Genomic DNA, 17538 nt, shown 5'->3' with positions numbered 1-17538 from the left:
TTAAAAAGGAAATGATGAAATATATACAACATATACAAAACCAGTATCAAGCTCCCAGGATGATGACAATGTCACCAGGGGCACATGGAAGTCCCAGACTGGACTCAGCAAGGGATGGAAGCTGAACCCAGGAACTGGATTCAGGAATGCACAGATCAGGATAAAAAGCAGACAGACAGAGTCCTCCTCAGACACCGGCCATTGCAGAAAGAGGGCTGAACCTTTGATCCCTCAGCTTTTATACTGAGCGGGATGCAGGTGAGATTGAATACCCCGTTGATCTGTTTTGGGTTACTTGTCCTGTCCCCCTCTCCCCACAGGTGCAACCTCTCTATGCTCTTCCACTTCCGACCCTCCAATGGGGCAAATAACAATTACCTGACCTTGATTGTTACAGCAGTGAGTATAAGCAAGAGCCTCTCTGTGTACCATTCATTGGTGTTAATTATAAAACACCAGGCCTTATCTCTGTTAGAAGTGGATACTGCCTGAAAAATGTGACATTAATTTCAGAGAGTGCAGTTAGAAGAGGCTTAACTGAAAAGTAAAATTACTGAACAGAAAATTGGTTCTGTTTTACCTCAAAGCAGGACAGGTGCACAACACTCCACAGATGAGCATGAGGTACCTGGCCCCTGTGGAGCAGGCAGACAGCCCTATGCAGGCACGGTGGCCTGTGCTTAACCATTGACACCGGCCAGGGCTGGAGGGGACGCTGGGCAGGGCTGGAGGGGACAGGCATTGCACCTACAGCACGGAGAGAAGGAAGGGGAAAGAGCACATGGGTAGAGGCAGGTTATCAGAATCTGGGAAGGAAGTGAAAAAACGAGCAGTCTGGCAGGAAAAGCTTTCCCTGGAAAGAACAGTGGTATCATGTGCCATCTGGAGGCTTAAAGCAGAAATGAACAGGATCTATTTCCTTTGTGGAGAGACAGCAATCACTTTTAGGTGGATACATACCTTAATCGGAGCTGACATTAGATCAGCCTTTATCACAGAGCCTGTTTTCCTTTTGATAGTACATTCCCAACACTAGAAGCACATCAGAAAACTGCCAGATAAAAAACCCAAACAAGTCCAGAAACCTCTTACAGAGGATACGTCTTCTTGCCCATCCTGCCCTGCACAGAAACAAGGGCAGAGACATGGCATGGTGTGGAGAGCACCCTGTCCCTCACACACTGAGCACACAGCCCTTGTGCCCCTACCAGTCTTCTTGTAAGCTCTATTAGTATACCAGGGTTGTCCATGAAATGCTAGCATTACATCCAGAACGTGGTTCCTAAGAATCTAGCTTTTCCCTGGTCACTTGGAAAGTTGAAGGTAAAAAACATGAGTTAAAGTAACTCGCTTTGTATCAAACTAAACCACCTTTTCTCAGTGAGAGGAGCTAATTTCCTAGCTTTGCTCTGGCTGTCAGGAGATGATGTCTTAATTTAAAATGAAATAAACCCAGGAACAGCAACTTGGATGAATAAATGGGGCTCTGATAAGTAACAGGGACAAAGAAGAACAGAGCTGGATCCTGAATCTTTTTCTTCAGGTCTAAGAAATAGCCTGAGAGGGGCTCCCAGCTTTTCCCTCTTGTCAGATGTATAAACAGCTCCTTCCCTTCTGCCAGCAAGCAGGCAGGAAGCAGCTCCTCCTGGTCCTTCCATGTAAGGTTTTCTGCTTTGTTTACATCCTCCTTCCTTGCAGGCAGGAGGCTGGCACGGGCAAAGAGTTTGCCCAACCTGAGAGGATGGAGAATGGAACGAAACACAGCACTGGCGAGAGACACTGTCTGGTCCCAACTCTGTAAACGCTTCTGTGAACTGCTGAAAATGAAACCATTTAAAGCCTGAGGTCTCAACAACACAAAGTCTTACGTGAAGAGCTAAGACTCCCTGAAGCAGTGCCACAGTAACTGGAAAAAGGAAATAAGGAAACTTCTCTGGTGGGTATAAGAAGAACGCTGTACCTACTTACCTCAGAAGCAAGTAAACTATTGATCTTTGCTTGCCCCTCATTCTGCCCCTGGACAGAAGTGAAGAACACATCTGCATTTTTTAATTAGTTTTTACTCAGATCACCCAGGAGCTGTTAAGACCTAGCATCTTTCCCATCGCTAAGAGGCTTTTTCTTTTTGCTTGAGAAAAGCAGAATGTGCAAAGTTTTCAGGTGTTTTTCCCTTCCAAGCTCCCATTTCTGACCCTCTCCCACAAGAACACCCACATCTGTTCCTCTCCAAACTCCATTCACTGCCTGGTAACACCCAGCCAGGAAGGGCATGCAAGGACAGCAGTATTTCTGACTACATCCCATTTATCAAGGAAAGGACAGGACAGAAATATTATGTCCTCTCCTCTCTGACCTCCACCTTTTTAGTCTCAAAGGCAGTAAAACTAGTAAACAACAAGACCAGGTACAGAACAGGATTTCCAGATACGCGGGTTCAGCTCTACCCACCTGAACCAACTAACACTCCAATGACAGCCAGAACAGTTGGCTTTACTGAAGTTCTAGTATTTCAAACAAACCTATGTGATTTAAGGAAAAAAATTGAGGAGTTTTGCTCCCTAAGTCTCCTTGAGGCTGATCGCCCCTGGCAGTGGTGGTCACCTGCTGTAGGCTCTGCACTGGAAGGTTCATTGTCACAGCTTCTCTCCTGCAGTACAAGTCCCACTAAGAACACTCAGACAATCATCGTGTAGCTGGCACGTGCTCCCACTGGAAGACGACAAGACAATCACACTTTGCTCTTCCCATCTCACCATGCAGTTGTTTCAGAAAATGCAGCAGGGCTACCACGGAGGATCACAAGATTCTACAATAAACGTCAGCACCCCATGAGGAACTGGAGAGCTGCTGAGTTCTCCCTCCAGGCACATGATTCTCCTTGGGAGTGATTCAGATGGCAATCAGGAAGGGAAACTAAGAATTTTAGGAGAAATGGACTTAACTGAGGTAATTTTAGATGCACCTACAGTCAGGTAATCTGTAATCAAGAATCCAGCTACAACATTACAAAGATATTCCTGTACCCCCTTCTATCATCTTCCTCTGACAACAGAGCATCCCCTCCAAGGGATCAAAAAGTCTTCCCTTTTGTTTTTCTGGAAGTAAATGAGTCCTGGAAACACTGGTCCTCCCCCGAGGCTATTTCAGTAAGTGGAAATATTTTGACTAACTTCAGATGAAGGTATTATTCCTTAAACTGGTACCAAGCTCTTCATTTAGAGAAACCACCAACTGCCAGGACACATGAGTATCAGGCCCTGGTCCTGCCAGGCAAGTCCCAACGACAGATGAACACCCTTACAGGGAGGGAGGTATTCTGTCCCTGCATGCTCCCTGGGCATACGGGGAGCCTGTAATACACATCCAACTCAAGTGCCACCCTAGAGGATGGGAGCTCACTTTCCTTATCCATTCTAAAGCCCTTCTAAATCAAATGGGTATTTCTGAAAACTAATTTTATTCAAAAGGAACTGAAAAGAAAACCTCAAGAAAGGAAACAAGACAGAAAGTGCTCTAGGATGATGCTTTTTAATTGTTATTTTTATATCTTTAAAAACAAATCAAACCATTAAAAACATTATAGACATGTGCTGAAACTTCCTGTACAACAAATATGAAAACAATAAAATTTGTACATCATTTCAAGATATTCAACAGTCACTTATTTGAAACACATCAACTTTTCCCTTCTTAAGCAGGCCCCAAATGGGAAAAAGAGTAGAACAGAAATGCAGGAGATGTAATTGCCACAGAGTGGAGCTTTCAGCCCGAGAAGCAGATAGCTTTAGGTAAGCAACAATAAGAGAAAACACTGACCAGAGAGACAGATCTCAGCAATTGTAGCAGAGAACATCAGAAGGCAGGGAAGAGTTATTTGCAGGAATTCAAGTCATCCTGACCAAGACAGATCCACAAGGTAGTAGAGTGTTACCTGTAATCCTCCTCTTCCTCCTGCAGAGCTATCCTATGAGCCATGTCTTACTTATTCACATTGACACTATGGCCAACTTCATGTTTACAACATTTTAAACCTTACCAACTTTTTCCATCTATACCTGGGATCACAGCAGGTCATTTACTTCAAACTTCAGTCCCTTCTCACAAGGAGTCAGTTTTGGGAAAACACATGCATACAGTTGTATTAAGAATGGATGCTCATTAGATGATGCCGCAAGTGAGAATTTGGCACCTGCTTCCAACATCAAAGCAATGGAACAGATATGTTTGTTTTCTATACGAGTATCGGGGCAGTGGTTAGGCAGAAACACATCCCATTCTAGCTAGTTTTCTGATGTTCTGCTGCAATATAATGCAAACACATGATCTAGCCTAGTACATTAATCTCCCTCTCTTCCGTGCTATACAAAACAAGGGCCTTCTGAAGCAAGACAGCATTCACCACCCTAAGGCAGCAAGTTCTTGGGAAACCTAGTGTAATGAATACTGGCTCTGTGCTCTGCACAGATGTGCAGTAATTAAAAGACTAAGAGAGAAAAAAATAACGTGACTGTAAGGGGCAGGCTTTCCTCCCTCCCAGTTCCTTTGGAATGGTTCTGTTTGGTCCAAGTGGTTTATCTTTATTTGTCATCTGTCAGCAGCTTAGGAATAATGCCAGGTAAGGGATCCACTACGTGGACTGCCAGTTTAGATGGAGCCGGGCAGGATCATTAAATATGTTTGGTTTTGTTGTTTTGTTTTTTTTTTAATTTTTCTTTTAAAGTATTTCAGAACAAGAGAAAAAAATATATTCAAGAACACACAAGTGGCTGCTACCAAAAAAAAAAAAAGGAAAAAAGCTGAAGCGCACTGTGGTTTGTCCTCCAGTTTTGCTCACACAGTACACCACAATTCACACCAGGTTATAAAAAATTCCTCTGGATATCTGTAAAGTTACAGTGTGCACCAGGAATTCCTACATTTTCCTATAGCTGACAGTGGATTCTGCGAGGTTGCCAGGTTCCACTGTAATGCCACATATACTCCTAGTATCCGTAGCTTTTTCTGACAACTCTGCTAAAACAAACTAAAAAACCAAAAAAAAAAAACAAAAAAGAAGCAGCATAATTCCAGGGACTCTGGTTATTAAACCTTCATAAGATTTTCACCACTTTATAGCTATTCTATAGCATTATTCGTAAACTTCATATTCCTCTGCAATGCAACCAGTGCAATGATCCAAAGACCAAAAAACATCCCCCCAGCTACTTAAGTCCTTCATTGGAAATGCCTTCATAAGTCTAACAGTTATGTACCAGCAAAATAAATCCAATCTAATCCCTGACTTGTAAGATCAGCAACTAGGGGTTTTCTGCTTGTTCATTCTGTTTCTAAAAGGACCAGTTAAAACAACAGCAGCAGTATATTGCAAATAATTATAAGACAATTACATTAGATCAATGAGATGCAGGCAGGTAAGGTGTGTCTCAGTTATGAATGGCTAAAACAACTGAGAAATTGGTCTTTACAGCAGAATTTTGTGCAATTTGTTTTGGTAGAAACAGTAAAGCCAGTCAATCTGTTTGGGAGTGCTTGGACACTTGGAACCTTAGTTCAACATTTTCACAGATTTACATATTTGAGGAAAAACAACAACAATGATAAAAAGACACCAACCTGAGTAAAACTCTATTAGAATAGAGTGATCATTATTCAGTAAATCACATATTGCACCTTTAAATAAATCATTATAAATTGTATAAAAACAGGAATATCAGCCAGGAACAGGGAGGAGCTATTCTGTCCTTCATACACACCCACACAAACCCCCACACACACATTCACATGTTCACTTGCTCAGTTTGTTTGTTGGTTTGTTTTTGTTGTTGTTGGTTTTTTTTTTTTTTTACTACAGTTAAAGCTCGGAGTGACAGAGCACACTCCTTTTCCTCTAGTAGAGGCACTGAAACATTAAGGCAGGGGATATTTGTGGTGAAATGCAAAAACAAAGCTCACCTCCAAACTTCTGGAGATTCCTGCCAAGAGTGCAACTACAGTTGTTTGACATAAGCCTTATTTAAAAATCCGTGTTCTCTTAAGAGTTTCAGTACAAAAATAGAATCTCTGCTGGGTTTTTTTTCTAGAGTAGCAACTAGAAAAGGCACAATTTCCAAGTATAAATGTCCATTTGAAGGAGCTGTTTGTACTCCTTTTTTAAATAAAAAGGAACACAAAAAAAAAAAATCACAGAGGCACATATCTATTAGCTAACTAACCAGATACAGTAGATAAAATATGTTCCTGAAACTTATAATTAAATATATTAAAACAGCCCACAAGCCTGGTATCTGTAAATGAAATAATATGAAATTGTAATAAAAAGCTTGTGTTATTATTTTAATTTTTAAATTCTAGTTCACTGTTCATACTGTAATTGCTATTTCACCTATCAGCACTGTTAAATTCCCAAGAAAAAGCAAGATTCCTCTGTTAAATTTAAATTGTTTGTTGTTTTGTTTTTAATATCAATCTGCGACTCCTGCCAGCATTGTGTTTTTCCTCCTGTGGATCACATCTTCGAGTGCGGACAGAACTGGAGAAGCCAGACATGAGACACTGCACACGATCCCGGGAAATGCAAGTAGAACATCTCCCTTTCCTCTGTGCAGGTAACACCTCCTGGAGACACTGCGTTCCTTCCAGACTATGCGTGGTAGCCATTGGCCTTCCCGAAGCCTGGCCCAGGAGTGACATTTTCATAGATCGCCATTGCTGTCACATTTTGGTAAATAAGATCGGTTTTCTTGTCTTTCTGGGATCTAATAATATCCATAACACACTGGTTTAGGAAGACATACTGGTCCTGGTGGGAGAAAAAGAAAAAGGAGGGTAAAAACATTTCTAGAAAATACCTGATTTTGGAAGTGATTCTGCTCCTGGATATAGGTTTTGGATGCACTACGCTGAATGTTATCATAGAGTATTTTTTAGAAGTTGTATATATAGTTCATAGAAAATAGGGCCGGGAAGGACCCCATGATGTCATCTCATCGACCTCTCATAAAAAACTAGGATCAAGTTTACCGTCATGCCTGACACCCTCTTACAAGACTTTCACGATAGAGATTTTACAGCCTTTTCCAAATCAGCTTGAGTTAATCCACACACCTTTTTGGACCAAAGTGATAATTTCAGGAGGAACACGTGTGTTCCTGCAGAGCACAAAAGAAAAGATACACACCGAGACCACTTGACTCAAGATAATTCTGGCTCACAGCTACAAAGATAAAACTCACAGCACAAGCTCCTACAAAGTACTCTGTAAAGAGATTGCTTGGACATACTACAGCCCCTGGCTGCAACTACTGCTGTGGGAAGAGATGAGGTAGGAAGGAGGGAAGTTAAAGACAGACCAATTTCAGATTGCTCCTTAGTATTCTCCTCCTGTAATGCTGAGCTACATCTTGAATCCACCTTTCCTGGATTATTACGCACATTTGAGAAACACGCCGCTGGATGAAAGACAGCCTCACCTCAGTTTGCACCATTAAAGGTCGGTGCATGCGAAGATCATATACCACTCCGTACACATCTACAGTATTCTCCATTTCAATCTGCTGAATCAGGCGGTCGATGGCAATGAACGTCCCCGTCCTCCCAACACCAGCACTGCAATGACACAGGGAAGCTAGTTACTGCTCTCTCCCAGCCACCTGCTCACCGGTGGCCTGATGAAGAGCCAGTGAAGCTTGTAAGAAGCCTTCTGTTATTTCAGTGGCACAGCTATTACAAACCTCTGCAGCCCAGAGGGGTGGTTCTCACCATCACCAAGAGGGAGGGAGTACACGCTTCTGGGCTTCCCAGCCTTCCACTTGCACATGATTACATATAAAAGCACTTGAAACGGCAACTTTTTCAGCTAAGTTTTCCAGGCTAGGAGAGAAGGTCTATTCTACTGAAATTTTGTATCACATGCTTTGCTACTTACATAGCATTGCTAGATTTCTGAAGCATGGGGCAAAGGTTCTACTTTGGCAAGGTGAACAGCCCATGTCCTTAAGCAAGGAGACTATTTTATTATTTTTTTTTTTTAAAAACACATTGAAAAAGAATTATTCTTAAGAAAAGCCACAAGAATTTGCCTGACACAAACATGTTCTTCGTACCTGCAGTGCACCAGAGTAGGAGAGTCGATTGGATTTTGACTGCTGTACTCATGAACAAGGTGTCTGAAGTTGATGAGAAGGTCTGTTGTCTCCGGCACTCCGTGATCTGGCCAGGAGGTGAAATGGAATTGGCGCACCGTGTGGCTCTCTGGTGTGTTGGACTAGAGGAATATACATTATAAAAAAGAAAATATACAAGCTTCAGAGATGCAACAGTAGGGCTTCCTGCCATATGTAACGGGCAAAGCTCAGCTTCATTAAAGATGTCTGTACCAAACTGCGCAGCAATTTGATTCATGATATATCAGTTTCCCTCTTCCTTCCGCTCTGGTAGAGAATACTTTGAAATAATTTCCTTTTACTCTTCACTACTCCAAGATCACCTCTGCCGCCTTAAATTCGCTACAGAGATGGGGCTAATTGTGCAGTCTAGCAGACATTACAAGTACCTGGATAAGTACAAGTTTTGGTGCAAGTCTCAGGGAAATGTGAGCTTCAGGATCACTGATGGGGCAATTGGCAATTCCCAGTAGCAGCCTGGATTTTGCTGGCAGAGCCCTTTCTGCCACAGGGAAGGTTTTACTGATAACTCATTCCCACATCTGGATATGTTACTAGGAGACTGTGGTGGGAAGCCAGGGCACATAAACAAATGCACATACATAAATATCACCAGAATCTTATCAGTAAATGGCGTGAAAGAGTTTATATCAGGCTTTTGGCAGAAAGCAGACCAATACATTCAAATCCTCAAATTAAACCAAACCACTCTTATCCTTTTCCCTCAGATAACTTTGAATTTGATTACATTTTAGTGAAATTATTACATTCTGTCACTCCTGTGCTGTTTGACATCTGAAGTCACAGTGACAGGATAAACTGCTCCTACAGATATTTGTACACAACTAACAGCTGAGGGGGCACTCACCTTTTCTACAGTGAAGTCCCTTATTGTCCATTCTGGAAGGACAATCTCCGAGACCATTGTCACAATAATATCACCATAGGTCTTCGATTGCTTGTCTGGCCAGTATTGCTCACATTTTGTCTAAGAAGAGAGTTACAAGGTCAGACACATTACACACAGCAACGAAGCAACTGACTGAGTTTTAAATAACACACCACCAGAAGAAAGGCTAGAAAGCATGTCATCCTTCCCAATGGCCTATCTCAGGACAGGAGAAGCTCTACCAAAATCATTATTTAGGGAGAAGAGCCCACCCTTAAAGACAGCGATTCCACAACCCTCCTGAGACAATCTATTCTAGCAGTCAGCATATATAAAAATAGGAAAAAAGCTAAAAAAAAATTGGGTTTATTTAATTTAGAAAACAGTCTTCCAGTAAGTGGACAGTTGTTAAGAGAAAGTGGTTAGTCTCCAACCTACTAGGGTAACAACAAAATTAGAAGAGATCCAGCCATCTTCAAGAGATGGTTCAGTTTTAATAAAAACATACCCGGGCTTGTTCAACACATTTTGTCAACATAACAATAGAGTAGATATTCCTTTCCCAAATCATGCGCCAAAAGTCTTCTATAGTGTTGGGTAAAGGACCCTGTGTAGCAATAAATGCCTTCTTTGAGTTATAGCCCTAAGAAAAAGAATAAAAAACAATATAAATGTATATATACACACACAGTTGCATCAATGAGACATAAAAAGCCAATTTTAAACACCAGTATGATCTGTTAAGCCTACATCATAAAAATACACATTATATTTAATTTCAGCTAATGAAACAACTTACAGGTATATAGTTTGCATTAATATAATCATCAGTTGCATAGCTTTGTTCTAAAAGTTTAACACGAGAAATATCATCTGCAGAAAGAAAAAAGGAAAAGAAAATTAGGAATCTTAGAACTAGAACCTTTCAGCTTATCTAATGCATGGTTTCTAAACAAAAGTTGGTTTAGAACAATGTGCATTTTAAGAATAAAACTTCAGGAATAATAAACAGTCGTAGTTTAAAATGTTTAGAATGAAAACCTTCAGAAAAATGACTGTCCAGGATAAAAATTCAGAATACTCAATACTGGTTATTTTTTTTTTTTTAAATGGTTTGGTCTTGCATATTTATATATTTTTAATTCAACACAAAATTTACTATAGTTTTAATTACTGGAGAAAAATAGATAATTTATCTCCTGCTGCCATTGCAGCTGATGTTTTTCCTCCACAGCATGCCTAAGTACCCTTCACTGTTCACCTTTCAATTTCTTCTTACACTTTGCTGTCACGCAGACAGCCGGGCAGGGCTTAGGCTCTTTGTCTGCAAAGCTGGCCAGCAGGGTCCTAATATTTCTCATAGCTCTGCACATCCCTCTGTCCATAGTCAACTGTTAACCTCCTGTTTTTTCAATCTGGACTGCAAGTTTCTCACAAATGGCCAATTAAAATTTTTCATTATGGGAAAGTTCTTTAAGGAGATTTCTTGAGGGGAAAGTTTGGGAACATTCTTGAGGGAAAGCTCTTCAGGTTTGCTTATACAGTGATTTTGGGAAAGCAGCAGCCCAAATTAATTCCTTTGGAAATTGATGACATTAATCCATCTTTGAAACCTCTGGGTACTATTAAAGCCAGACTAGCTAAACCCAAGGTTTTTCACCTAAAAACTCAACCAGTAGAAGATGCAAAACTGAAGAGAGTAACTCACATGGTAAGACGTTGTTGTATCTATTTTTCCCCCTGTTGTCAGCAAGTTCAGCAGCAAATTTGGGCTGATGAACACCAGCAGACCTGAGTTCCTACAATAAAAGAAGGCCTCATGAGCACCTGGTCCTGGTTGAGGAGTCACACAGAAACACGTGACTGAAACAGACAAACACTCCAAATGCTGTTGGCTTCTGCTGTAGAAGCAAGCATGTTAAACTGGGATAAGCGATGATAAAAATAGGCTTTTTATAGAGAGGGTGATAGTGACAAACTGGCTAGAGAAGGGATTAATACAGAATGTAGGAATAGTAGCATAGCTTTAAAAGCCCAGAAACAGTTTTGCAGAAATACACGACACTGACATCAACTGCACGCTCATCGTGACCCCAAGGCTGTGAGCTATTTAGCATAAGCTTTACAGACATTACAGGGAGAAAGGGAGCAAGAACATCATGAAAGGACTCAAGGAAGCAAAATCCGAGAGGAAGGCAAGGTGGAGCACCAGCCTGAAAAGTACAATAAAAGGGACAGAATTTGATCTGGAAAGATGAAGCAAGTCAATTAATACGTTCAAGGAGATGAAAAAATTTAGATTCTTTAACATCTGACATGACAACACAGAATCCTTACTGACACTTGATTCTGGTCTTTTGCACCTTACAACAATTGAGCTTTAGCACATTTCATAGCGAAACAGTTATGGTCACTAAGGAAATCGTAATTGCTGCTTCTCTGACTGCTCCTTCAAGCTATTCACAGGTGTCGCTTGCAAATCACACCTATGATTTCAAGGAGTCAGTGATATAAGCAAGAGACCTGTCTTGCTGTGTAAAACCCAAAAACAATAAAAGAAACAAAGCACAGAGAAGTTAAATAGCTTTCCCTAGGATAACTCTGTAGTGCAACTAGGGCAATAACTCTGGAAATCCTGGTTCTGGTGAGACTTCTGAGCAGCAGCCCACGCTATCACAGGTAGAGATAATGTTCAGGATGTGAAGTATTTATCACGTGCTTCAACTAAATTTGGAGCTGAATTAGGGAAAGAAATAATCTCTGTAATAAAGGTGTCTTGTCTTCCCCTTCAGTAAGCCTTGCATACACTCCATCGGAAAACTAATCTGCCTTTCAAAAGCTCTTTGTCATGAAGCTCTCTCCACTGAGGGCACATACCTCATACTCTTCAGCAAAACCACAGTTGGAGTCAGCTTGCTGCTTCTTAAAGTAAGACTCAAAGTTCTCCACTTTAATCATTTTTGATCTACAATGAGAAAAAGCCATGTATCAGTAACTGGTACTAAGTAAATAAACCAGGAATTCAGTTAATGTGTTAGAAAGTGTGCTTTACTTACTTCTTGATTCTTCAGGGGAGGGTGGGAGGAAGAAAAAAAAGGTTGATTAGACACATGCAGCTGTATTTTTCACTATGTGAATCTAAGAATGAAAGCATGACTGTTAGTAGCAGCGACAAAACTGCATTTACAGGGGACAGGATATCAAGCATAGCATTTAACTGATCTGTTAAACAAAGGAGAGAATCACGCATCCTTCAGGAGAAGAATATTACAGAAGACATCAGTCAGCCACTTCTGTACTCCCATCAGATTGGCTCCATTCCCTGGTGCATTTTATGCCAACTATCAAAATCTACACAGGTAGGATTTCATGGGATGTTCTGGCCATGCCTTTCCATTAACACAAAAATTGGTGCAAGAACCAATAACGTGATTCAATCACACTGCCTGTGACTTCCAGCATGTTGTGGTTACCCTCCCATGGCTAGCTTTTACAATCTCAATGTGATCCACATTAACGGCACAGCACAAAGCAGTCATAAAGCAAAGGAAAATTCAGGCCACAGGGCAGAATTTTGCCTATGTGCATTTTATCAACAATTTGGATTGTTTCCTCAATGTGCATGAAGCCTGCCTTTCATTCAAACATCTTGGTTTTCAAAATGGCGTGGAGCGTTTGTTTGTCTAATAGAGATTCATGAAGCAAGCACTCAAATCCCTCTGGCAGCTTTACAAGTCTCGATCAATATGATTATTTTTAGTCAGCAGGCTGGAGTCTTTAAATTCCATGAGGAATTAATACTGAAAAATTCTACATAAAATTGCACAGAAAACAAGTATCGGGGTCCAGAGTAAGTTTTGCAATTACCACTTGAGCTCAGAAAACAGTGTGTGGAAGGACACGGACTTACTTAATTGGAGAAAAGGACACTTCAGTATTTCTTTTATCTTTCCTAAAATGCAAAAGAAAACAACACAATAGGTTCACAGTAGAATTTGACACAACACATATGAGATTTATGACGACAGCTATTTCCTGTGCCTGAAGAATTTCTATAGAAGTTCAGAACATTTTCTTTTAAAGCATCTCATTCCGTGCAAAAACCCCTCCTGAGGCAAACCTTACACCTGCAGTAAGAACTTCATCCTTCATTCAGTGGTGCCGTGCAATGGGACTGTTTCTTTCTATTTGAACCAGAGTATAATGCCTGAACACAAAGCACATAGTTTGGTGGAAGAAGTACCTCTGAGGGATCTGCATCGTTAGCTAACATTGCAGAAGAATTGCTACTCGTCCCAGAATCCCTACAGTAAGTGTTCTACAGTGGTAATGAAAGCAGTAGTTGAATGAAAATAAGCGTTCCTAGTTTTAAAGAAAGCTCTTCTCATTATGATTCACAGCTATTGGACACACTTTTAAAAATACGAGCAGTTAATCAAAGAAACTAAGAAAATTGGACCAAGGGCCCTACAGCTAACTCTTTAGAAAGGATGTACTACATGATCAGAAGCAGGAAAAAGCCTTTCTGGACTCTTAAGTCCCAGATTATTTGGAAAAGATTGGAAACAGAGACCAGTTCAAACCCTAGGCAACTCATCAGCTCCTGGAAACTCCACAATGGAAGTTTCATGTGACGGGCCATCAAGCAATTAAAAAGCGTGATTAATGCGTAATTTAAAATAAAACTAAGATAGAATTACATATGTCTTTTAGCACAATAATTTCTGATGTTTTCTCACTTCTGACTGAATTACTTCATCAGCATGCACAAATTCAGAAGAATTCAACAGAACAAATCTTAACCCATTACTTAAGTATGGGGTTGAAAAAAGTCGTTTAACTAGTTCAATACATCAACTCTAATCTGTAACATACAAAAAAGATTTTTAATAGAATGTATTTTAAAGCGTCATGACAGAAGCGTATAAAACAGAGACGAAAGATACAGAAGTGAAATACTGGTGTTCCTCATCACAACAAATACAATAATGAACACACATTACCTTCTCCTTCTCCAGAATATGAAACCCCCTATAGTGACTACAGCCAAGACAGCTAAAAGGCATCCAATAACGGCTCCAGTGATAACACCTGATCGAGAGAGAACAAGTATTACTCATTACTGATTTACCTCTTTGATAATGATTTAACTCAATCAACATGCTACAAGAGAACCTCACAAGTGACAGTGCATGCTCTGCTAAACATCTTTTCTCTACTGTGTCCTTTGGCAGTACCAGTATTGATAGCTCATTAAGGATAATAAACGAAGGATGATAAATCAAAAAAAAAATTTGGATTGAAGAATGATTATCTGCATTCCAATATAGCCATTTCTAATTTACCAGAACATCAGCTGCTCTTTGCTACTTGTTTCTGTACCAAAGTCTCAGTGTGTCATCCAATCCCTTTGAGCACGCTCTGAGTAGCGCAGCTTTTGGTTACTTACACTGTGGAAGTCACACATGGAAAAAAGAGGTCACCTGCAAAACTAGCAAGGCATGAATTTACAGAGCAGTGTCACAGTAAAGCTAGAAACACTCCATCACAGAGAGACCAAAGGGTGTTTTGCTATTATGAAACCTGCCATAATTAAGGAATCTCTACACACTGTGTACGTACCAAGCCTCCAGTCCTATATTTGACATTAACTATACCTGGATCCTGGGGTAGCAAAACCGCCTCAGAACAGGGTGAAAATGATACATAACTATCTTTCCCCACAATGATCTTGTCCGTAGTAAAGGTAATATTAGTGAAACCTGCAACACTTGCCCTGTTGATAAAGGAGAAGAAAAAAACCCCCAGGTACGTTACACGGTTTTAACAGCCTTAAGCAAGATCTGTAATCTTTTAGTTTTCAACTGCATCAAAATTAACGAAACAGTGGTTTGACATAAATACCTGTATGAATGAAGTGGAATCAATGGTCCGTTTTCGTAGCCATACATTGTGTTTCCCTTGCCTACATTAATGATGTTTGTACCATTCTGAGAATGGAAAGAAGGTGATTTTGCCTGCTCTGGCTCTATGACATATGTTACATAGGTGAATGTCGTCTTCTTCTTGAAGTCTTTGTACGTGTTGTTCAATTTAGACTTCAAAGATGTACAATCTTCAGGAAAAAAACAAGGACATACGTGATATACATCATTCACTGTTTTTGCACCAATTGGCACAGTGGCTGAGATGGTAATAGGGTGTCACATTAACTACAGTTGTCATTACTCCATAAATATTGCCTGAAATGAAAGGCTGAGTACAACAGACAATCTCAGAAATCTCTCCTAGTGCAGTAAAATTTACTGAACTACCTCTCTACTCCCCACTGTTATTTTTGGTTTTACTTCTACTGTGCACAGTGGACCTTCTCTGTAAAGGTACATACGCACTCTATTGACTATCATATGTAGAGAGTACAATGCAAACAGTGTGGAAAAAGTCAATCAGTATTTGATAACGTCATGCTACCCAAACAACATCAGGAGTCATCCAGAGTAACACTGAACTCGTCATGGCCTATACTTCCTTGCTGTGTCTTACAAGAAGTCTCACACCTAAAATCTATGAGACAAAAGAGCTAATTTCTGCCTTCTTGTAACACAGACAAGCATTAGACAAAACAGCGATCAGAACAGTTTCTCTTCCAGAACACTAAGAAGAACATGCCACCACAGTCAGTGGACCAACAGGACACCATGTGCAGAACAGCATCACTTTACAGTGTCTGTTGTTAGAAGATGAACCCTAGAAATTTGGTGCAGATTATACAGTTGAGGCATATGTGACCTAAGAGGTAATAAACAAGCTCAAATTATGAGTTGTCCAACAACATATGAGCAAACTGATGTAAATATTCAAAGCGTTGCGAGAGGAAGAAGAATCTTGTGCGTTTGACTGAAATTTGCATACATTGCTCTCTACTGACTGCCTTTACAAAGCTAAAAGCAGATACAGTATTGAATTCACCTTTAAAAATGAGAAGCCTTGCAGGAGCTCCGAAAGGTGGAAAAGCTCTAGTAAGTCTTCTACAGTTGTGCAGACAAGGTTTGATCTGCCACCAGTGAGCAGGTGGCTCACTGCCACGAGCAGCAAAGCTCTCATCAACTGTAACTGTACAGGAACAGGGTGCAAGACAGCTCTTCCAAAGCACTAGTCTGGTTACGTTTAATGCAGCTGAGGTTGAAATTAACCCAGTTGCCTAGAAATACTACAATACTATCCGAGATGTGTTATATGTTCTGTTTGGTTTTAACTTTCCAAAAGGACATACATCCCAGGTTGTATCTGCAGCTCCTTGTGGATGTCTTGGATATCACCCTAGGACATCTCAAACACTCTTAGACACCACTGCTTACGCAACTGAATAAAGTCCCCTCTGTCTGTCCTAGAGGTAATGATTTCTGTTCTAAGACAGAAACTCAAGCATATTAATGTTATTTCCATACCAAAAAGCTGAAGTGATGCTTGGTCATATGGATGGCTTTCTGCTCCCTATCAAAGCATTCAGACTCTATATTATAAATACAGGCAACCTTCCTTCCTTATTTCTCTCAATCACATCTTCAAAGTCCTCTTTCTTGAATACTTTGCAATCAAAACCACACAGAAGAACGTACTGAATTTCAGCAAGGCTAAACAGGAATGGCTGAAGGTACAAGCAGAGCTGTTGCTGGGTGCAAGAGACACATTCAAAACAGCAACTTTGGGGCAGCTGAGTAGGCACGTGAAAACAGTAATTTTCTGTGCTGATATACTCTTTATATAAATAAATATGGACATTTCTTAGACATATATGCTATGGAAAACCACAGAAGAAAGATCTACAGTCAAACTGCTGCAAAATGAATTTCCAGTGTTAAGACAAAGGATAAGCATGAATGTCAAATCCCACTTTGAGGAAACTATCTCCATCAGCTGCTTTATTCCTCTAGTGCTCTGGCAGAAACGAAAATTAGTTCAACTAGAATCTACCCTGCAAAGGTAAGTTCCCAATTTTACAATTTATCACTAGACATTCACCAATTAAAGACACTTCTCTGTTTCGATGCTTTAAGGAGGTGAGTTTGATAGACTACCTTCTTGCTTTCCCTAGCATTCAACCTCCAATGGCATGTAATGCTGACAATGCTATTCAAGCCTTCTACCTGCACTCCATCTCTCTCAGTTAATAGTGTTTCAAGGAAAATCAGAAGCAGGTAAGTTTTTTGGTTTTGGAGTTGGTTTTTTTTTTGTTCACTTGGTTGTGGCATTTTTTGGGTTTTGTTTTGGTTTTCTTTGAAGATCTTACTCCAGGTATCTTCCAGCTGAAGGAAGGAGGGGAAAAGAGGGAAAACCACCCCACACTTCAAAGCTCGTGGCAGGAATCACTGGCAAATCAAGATGCCAACAGCACAGCGGCAATACCTATGAGACTTATATACAAGGATAAGTCAGGCTGGAAAAATGTGAGTGAAAACAGTGGCTTTCTGAAAACAAGGAGTGACT

The 17538-nt window shown here is 40.5% G+C and overlaps 1 protein-coding gene across 1 annotated transcript in view; it reads right to left on the bottom strand.

The window, feature by feature from the left end:
* Nucleotides 1-3519: 3519 nt before the first annotated feature.
* The window catches only part of PTPRJ (protein tyrosine phosphatase receptor type J), a 76568-nt gene continuing 62549 nt past the window's right edge, over nucleotides 3520-17538 (bottom strand). The window contains exons 13-24 of the mRNA XM_063332455.1: nucleotides 14956-15166; nucleotides 14709-14827; nucleotides 14055-14142; nucleotides 12962-13003; nucleotides 11929-12016; nucleotides 10760-10850; nucleotides 9851-9924; nucleotides 9560-9694; nucleotides 9031-9150; nucleotides 8103-8263; nucleotides 7470-7605; nucleotides 3520-6799 (exon numbers count right to left, since the gene is read on the bottom strand). Coding sequence (XP_063188525.1) covers nucleotides 6641-6799; nucleotides 7470-7605; nucleotides 8103-8263; nucleotides 9031-9150; nucleotides 9560-9694; nucleotides 9851-9924; nucleotides 10760-10850; nucleotides 11929-12016; nucleotides 12962-13003; nucleotides 14055-14142; nucleotides 14709-14827; nucleotides 14956-15166 — 1424 coding nt within the window. The 3' untranslated portion in view covers nucleotides 3520-6640. The remainder of the gene's footprint in view (nucleotides 6800-7469; nucleotides 7606-8102; nucleotides 8264-9030; nucleotides 9151-9559; nucleotides 9695-9850; nucleotides 9925-10759; nucleotides 10851-11928; nucleotides 12017-12961; nucleotides 13004-14054; nucleotides 14143-14708; nucleotides 14828-14955; nucleotides 15167-17538) is intronic.

The sequence above is a fragment of the Chroicocephalus ridibundus genome, chromosome 4 (genome assembly GCF_963924245.1).
Source record: "Chroicocephalus ridibundus chromosome 4, bChrRid1.1, whole genome shotgun sequence".
In the NCBI taxonomy this organism is placed as follows: domain Eukaryota; kingdom Metazoa; phylum Chordata; class Aves; order Charadriiformes; family Laridae; genus Chroicocephalus; species Chroicocephalus ridibundus.
The sequence above is the reverse complement of the archived record's forward strand: the minus strand, read 5'-3'. Positions and strand labels throughout refer to the sequence as shown.